At 54.2% G+C, this 6,004-nt stretch overlaps 1 protein-coding gene across 3 annotated transcripts; it reads left to right on the forward strand.

The window, feature by feature from the left end:
• The first annotated feature begins 929 nt into the window (after positions 1 to 929).
• AIFM2 (AIF family member 2) lies at positions 930 to 5,932 on the forward strand. 3 transcript variants are annotated; one of them, XM_077183504.1, is made up of 8 exons: positions 930 to 1,237; positions 2,084 to 2,199; positions 2,874 to 2,993; positions 3,331 to 3,423; positions 3,693 to 3,801; positions 3,985 to 4,137; positions 4,449 to 4,649; positions 5,129 to 5,463. In XM_077183504.1, exons 1-8 carry the CDS (start codon positions 1,063 to 1,065, stop codon positions 5,215 to 5,217), a joined length of 1,056 nt encoding a protein of 351 aa, XP_077039619.1. In that variant the 5' UTR covers positions 930 to 1,062; the 3' UTR covers positions 5,218 to 5,463. The 3 variants fall into 3 exon arrangements, with proteins under 3 accessions (XP_077039619.1, XP_077039620.1, XP_054493541.2); XM_054637566.2 differs by lacking the exon at positions 5,129 to 5,463 and adding an exon at positions 5,471 to 5,932 and having other exon boundaries at positions 937 to 1,237; XM_077183505.1 differs by lacking the exons at positions 4,449 to 4,649; positions 5,129 to 5,463 and adding an exon at positions 5,471 to 5,932 and having other exon boundaries at positions 932 to 1,237.
• Positions 5,933 to 6,004: the final 72 nt, after the last annotated feature.

The raw sequence follows: 6,004 nt of genomic DNA on the forward strand, positions 1-6,004 counted from the left end.
ACTGCTCAGAGAAGTGGTGGGTTCACCATTCCTGGAGGTGTTTAAGGAAAGACTTGAATGTCATGGTCGGGTTGGCATGGCCCTTGTTTGCTCATAGGTTGGATTCGATGATCTCAGAGGTCTTTTCCTAATTGTTTCTGTAATTCTGTAATCTTAATTTCCCTCTCCAAAAGGTGTTTTTTTCGGGTGGAGTGGACCATTCTCCATCCCCCAGCCTTGTGAAGTTCAGAGCAGAGCCCTCATTGTGTAAAACCTCGGTCCCTTCTCACGGAGGGATGCAGGCGTGGGGGCTTAGGGCAGCTGAAGCGCTCTGTGCTCGGGACGCGCTGCTCGCCTGGCAGGAGCCATCCCCTGCCCGCGGCTCTCCTGCCGGGCCCCGCCAGCCCCGGGGGCCGGGCCCCGCCAGCCCCGGGGGCCGGGCCCCGCCAGCCCCGGGGGCCGGGCCCCGCCAGCCCCGGGGGCCGGGCCCCGCCAGCCCCGGGGGCCGGGCCCCGCCAGCCCCGGGGGCCGGGCCCCGCCAGCCCCGGGGGCCGGGCCCCGCCAGCCCCGGGGGCCGGGCCCCGCCAGCCCCGGGGGCCGGGCCCCGCCAGCCCCGGGGGCCGGGCCCCGCCAGCCCCGGGGGCCGGGCCCCGCCAGCCCCGGGGGCCGGGCCCCAGCAAGCCCCAGACTCAGGGCTCAGGGCTCCGCCAGCCCCGAGTGCCAGCCTCAGCAAGCCCCAGACTCAGGGCTCAGGGCTCTGCAAGCTCCGGCCTCAGGGCTCCGCCAGCCCCGAGTGCCAGCCTCAGCAAGCCCCGGAGGCCGTGCTCACCAAGCCCTGTGGGGCGGGCTCCAGCAGCCCCCGCCTCAGGGCTAGGGCTCCGCCAGCCCCGGGTGCCGGGCTCAGGGCCCTGCAAGCCGTGAGTGCCGGGCTCCGCCAGCCCTCGGTGCCGGGCTCAGGGCTCTGCAAGCCGTGAATGCCGGGCTCAGCGCCCAGGAGCCCGGCTCCGCCCGCGGCCCCGCCCGGGGAGGCCGAGCGCGCCCCGGCCCGGCCCCCGCGCCTGCCCCGCCGGAGCCGCGCTGGCCATGGGCTCCCGCCTGTCCCTGGACGAGTCCGTGCGGGTCGTGGTGGTCGGGGGCGGCTTCGGAGGGACGGCGGCCGCCAACCTGCTCAAGTCTTGGGCCGTCCCCTTCGTGCTGGTGGACGTGAGAGATGCTTTCCATCACAACGTGGCCGCGCTCCGGGCCGCCGTGGAGAGCGGTAAGAGCTCGGGCAGCCCCCCTGTCCCACCGGCACCTGCGGAGGGACTCGGGGAGCGGCAGGGAACGCGGGCTCGCACTGCCTCCTCCGCCCTGCGATGGTGAAAGACTTGATGTTTTCCATCTGGAAAACAAATACTTGGCACCGGGAGGACCCACAGCCCGTCTGTGGTTAAACTAATTGCACATCAGCTGGGAAAACTGAGTAAAAACTGCTCAGACCATCTCTCCTTCCCTTCCCCTCCCCATCCCCCTTTATTTTATTTTTTATTTCAAGAGTTTAAAAGGTGACTAAGCTAAAAGCAAGAGCTGCTGAAAGGGGTGAGTCAATCACTTTCTGTCCTTGGCCCTTGAAATGTGAGCAATGAAGCCCTAGATGATAAAACTCTGCAGAGAGCTGCTGGGGCCTGTCTGGGCCCTCACTTGGAGGCTGGGCCAACCCCATCAGTCCAGTCCCTGGGGAATTCAGGGGTAAAGTACCACGTTCTAGGCTGGGAACAAGCATCAAAAGGACAGCAAAAGTTTGGTCTGAGAGGCAGATTGCATGAAAAAAAGCCTCTGACACCCAGCCAGAAACTGCCAGGACCACAGAAACAGTAATTGGTAAACCAGTACAGGAGATATGAGGAGCAGAGACAAAGCAATCTAGCCAAAAGTATCATCTGATCTGAGGCAAAGTCCTGAAGCTCCTTGCTGGGCAGAGATAACACCCAGCAAAAGCTCAGCCCACAGTCCCAGATGCTTGCCATGCTTCTGTCTGAGTAAGGACAGCATGAGGGAAGAAGAGAAGAAGGGGTGGTTATCCTCCAGAGAAGGAGAGCTCTCCCATTGTCTCCTCTTCCCACAGGATTTGCCAAGAAGACTTTCATCTCCTACTCGGTCACCTTTGGGGACAGCTTCCGACAAGGCAAGGTGGTGGCCATAGACCCTGGGAGGCAACAAGTGGTGCTCAGTGATGGTGAGGTGGGTGTTGCAATGCCCTGGCTGCCTTATGGGATCACCTGCCAGTGCAGGCAGCCAGCCTTCAGCAGGGTGTGTTCCATCCTCCTGAAGAACTTGGCATCTTTTCCTGCACAGCCCCATCCCTTCCAGCCAAGATAAGTGGCCTTCAGCTGTGCTGGGATGTGGGTGTGCAGTAAATACCCAACCCCATCTCCTGCCCAGCTGAGCTTTTATTATTAGAGCTGGATTTAGAGCTCAACAATTAAACCTGGGGCTCAGATCCTTATTTAACCACAGGAAGAGCCAAGAGCAGCAGCATCAATCACTCTTTTCAGCCAGAGCATCTCACCTCTGTTCAGGGGAGAGTGAAGGAGAGAAGTTAGTCTCTGGAACCAGCTGTGAGTGTCCAGCAGAAATATCAGGTTATTCCTGGTAAATTTAGGGTAATTTAAATTTCTTTAAAGCTCTCAACTCATCTGAATGGTGCTTAGCTCAGACCTTGAGGAACAGTTACTTGGTGTGACCTGGCCTGGGTCTCTTCCTGAAGTCACTTCCTGACAGTGACAAGTACTTTCCTGGTGACCAGCAAGGGATGGAGATGGGGGAATGAGTGACCATACCTAGGAGTTAACTACTGCATTCTAGGCTCTGCTTTTAAGAGATCTAATGTCTCATTCTACCTTCTGCCCTCCCAGGAGCTTCACTACTCCCATCTCATTCTTGCAACAGGCAGTGATGGGCCATTCCCTGGGAAGTTCAACCAAGTCATTGACATGGAAAGTGCCATCCAGACCTATGAAGACATGGTTAAAGAGGTGAGGAATCCACTCTTAGGAAATGCTGCCTGCCTTTGTTCAGCCTCCCTGTCCCAGATACCACTGTAGCTATCTGGAGCCAGCTGTGTCTAAGAGAAAGGAACACAGGGAGCAGCCAGGACAAGGAGCTCATCATGGCCTCTCTAGCAGAAGGGAAAACCTGAAAAGGGCAGGCTGGAAGAGTGCACAGGGCACTCCTTTGTTGTTGCCTCTTAATGAGCTAAGAGGTTTATTGCTGTTGGGCCTGTGCTGTGTCCCAGAATGTTCATGGAGTGACTGAAGGTGTCTGGCTTCCTGCCCTTTGCAGTTCTCTTGTAACACAAATTTTCTCTTGAAGGTTGAGAAATCTCAGCGCATCCTGGTAGTGGGAGGTGGTGCAGCTGGAGTGGAGATGGCTGCCGAGATCAAAACAGAGTACCCAGACAAAGAGGTGGGAACATCTTCATCACAATGAACTTCATCCTGGTTCTGCTGCTGTTCCATGGTGCTGCTGCTGGAGGCACCTGAGATGACTGCACACCTGGCTGCTGAGCCTGTAGCCAGGCACCAGCAAGGACTGTGGCACTAGGTGCCCCTTCCTGGCTTGTTCTTGCAGGAACCAATTAGGGTGGAGGGAGGCCAGCTATAGCTGCTCCCACCTTGCACATAGTGAGTCCTGCTCTGTTCCTGTGTCCCCATTTGCTGTTTTGTCCCCAACAGGTCACCCTCATTCACTCCAAAACTGCACTGGCTGACGTGGAGCTGCTGCCCAGTGTCCGTCAGGAGGTGAAAGAGATTCTCCTCAGGAAAGGAGTCCAGCTGCTGTTAAGTATGTCCTTAATGATGCCTCTGAACACCTACCAGCTGCTCTTCCTTTAGCCAAAGCATCTCCTGATGTCTTCTTTCTGACTTTTTTGGTTACACATGGCTCTCCTGAATTCCTGTTCCTCTGGGTTAGCTGGAAACCACAGCCTAGCAAAGGTTTGTGACCCAGGGCTCTCTGTTGCACCAGGTGAAAAGGTCAGCGACATAGAAAACCTCAGGCCAAACCAGTTCCAGAAGGACATGGTAGTGAGGACAGAGAGGGGCACTGAAGTGGTTGTTGACATGGTGGTGCTGTGCACAGGGATCAAGATTAACTCTTCTGCATATGCTGCTGCATTTGGTAAGTGAAAAAACCCAAACCATGGGGTGGGGAGAAGCAGCAGTTCTTCAGTGTGTGGTGCCTGAGGGGTGTGAGGTGGGGAATGGACTGTGCACAACCTGCAGGGGTGATTCTGCCCAAATATCAAAGGGTGGTGCATTGCATGAGACTGCAGTGATTAACTACAGCAAGGCAAAAAGCACCCTGACACATAGAAAAGAGGGTGAAAAACAATCCCTCACTGTGTCAATTACATCTGCAGCATTTTGGGGTCTCAGGCCACAACAAGCAACACCAAGCTGCTTCTAAAAACCTGCTGTTTGGCAAAACAGGTGACAAAATGGCAAGTAATGGTGCTTTGAAAGTTAACAAGCACCTCCAGGTGGAAGGCTACGAGAACATCTATGCCATTGGGGACTGTGCAGATCTCAAAGAGCCCAAGATGGCCTACCATGCTGGGCTCCATGCCAACATCGTGGTGACCAATATCATCAACAGCCTGACACAGAAGCCTCTCAAAACCTATGAGCCAGGTAAGGTCAGGAAGGTCAGCTGCAAGGAACAGCTGTCTCAACTCTCATGAGACTCTGAACTCACTGAATTCACTCTGAAGGAACTCAAAACTGGGGTAATATCAGCTTATAGCTCAGCTTCATATTAGTCCTTGCCAAAGACACAATGTAGATATTAATTACCTGTGTCACTCTGCCACACAACGTCTTCTTTCTTCCCTAATGTCTTGATAAATCTACTGGTGGGAGTCTGCTAGTCATGAAACTTCTTTTCTTAAAATTTCTCACTGTCCAATTAAATCCCAGGAGCAAGATGACTTCTCTTTTCCTTCTTTCTCCCCTTAAACTACAACAAACACACACTAAACAATCTGGTCTCCAAAATCTAGCTGGGTAATGGGCACTGATGTAAACTTACCAGAGCTATGCTGAATGCTGTTCCACGTGGATGCAGGGGAAGTGGACAACAGTTGTTTTACACCTCTGCCTCTCCTTTGCAGGGTCACTAACATTCCTGCTCTCCATAGGCAGGAATGATGGTGTGGGCCAGGTGAATGTCTTGATAAATCTACTGCTGGGAGTCTGCTAGTCATGAAACTTATTTTCTTTTCTTAAAATTGCTCACTGCCCAATTAAATCTCGGGAGTGAGATGACTTCTCTTTTCCTTCTTTCTCCCCTTAAACTACAAAAACCACAAACTGAACAATCTGGTCTCCAAACTCTAGCTGGGTAATGGGCCTTCTTCTTCATGAGCACTGATGTAAACTTACCAGAGCTATGCTGAATGCTGTTCCACGTGGGTGCAGGGGAGTTGTTTTACACCTCTGCCTCTCCTTTGCAGGGTCACTAACATTCCTGCTCTCCATGGGCAGGAATGATGGTGTGGGCCAGGTGAATGGTTACTATGTGGGACATCTCCTGGTGACCATTGCCAAGAGCCGGGATCTGTTTGTCTCCAAGAGCTGGAAGAACATGGGGCAGACAATGCCCTCCTGAGAGGGCACCAGGAACAATCCAGCAAGGAGAACAGCAGCTGGAGCAGGGTGAGGGTGCATTTCTGTTGCTTGGACTGGCTGATATTGTCCTCTGCAGCACCTCCTCAGGCCACCTGTCACTGTGACACATTAAAGGGGTGCCTGCCTTGCTGTCAAGGGGAAGAGGCACTTCCCAAATGAGCTGCACAGGAGTTCCCATGATAAAAACCAGGGAAGAAATGTTTCTTTTACTCTCCCTGCTGAGAGAGCTCTGGGCAACAAGCTTGGCTTACCTTGATTTGTAACAATAAACACTGTGCTTTTCAGAATCTCTGTGGTTTGTTTGTTATGTAGGTTGTTTGGTTTTTTTCCTGGCTTTCTCTATTCTTCCTCTTCTAAGA

This window comes from Agelaius phoeniceus, chromosome 9, assembly GCF_051311805.1.
Source record: "Agelaius phoeniceus isolate bAgePho1 chromosome 9, bAgePho1.hap1, whole genome shotgun sequence".
Classification (NCBI taxonomy): Eukaryota; Metazoa; Chordata; class Aves; order Passeriformes; family Icteridae; genus Agelaius; species Agelaius phoeniceus.

Excerpts from the sequence above, each read along its gene's own strand:
- AIFM2 (XM_054637566.2), top strand. The coding sequence starts at position 1,063 with ATGGGCTCCCGCCTGTCCCTGGACGAGTCCGTGCGGGTCGTGGTGGTC. Across the intron at positions 1,238-2,083 it reads CCGGGCCGCCGTGGAGAGCG|GATTTGCCAAGAAGACTTTC; the intron begins GTAAGAGCTCGG and ends CTCTTCCCACAG. Across the intron at positions 3,424-3,692 it reads CAGAGTACCCAGACAAAGAG|GTCACCCTCATTCACTCCAA; the intron begins GTGGGAACATCT and ends TGTCCCCAACAG.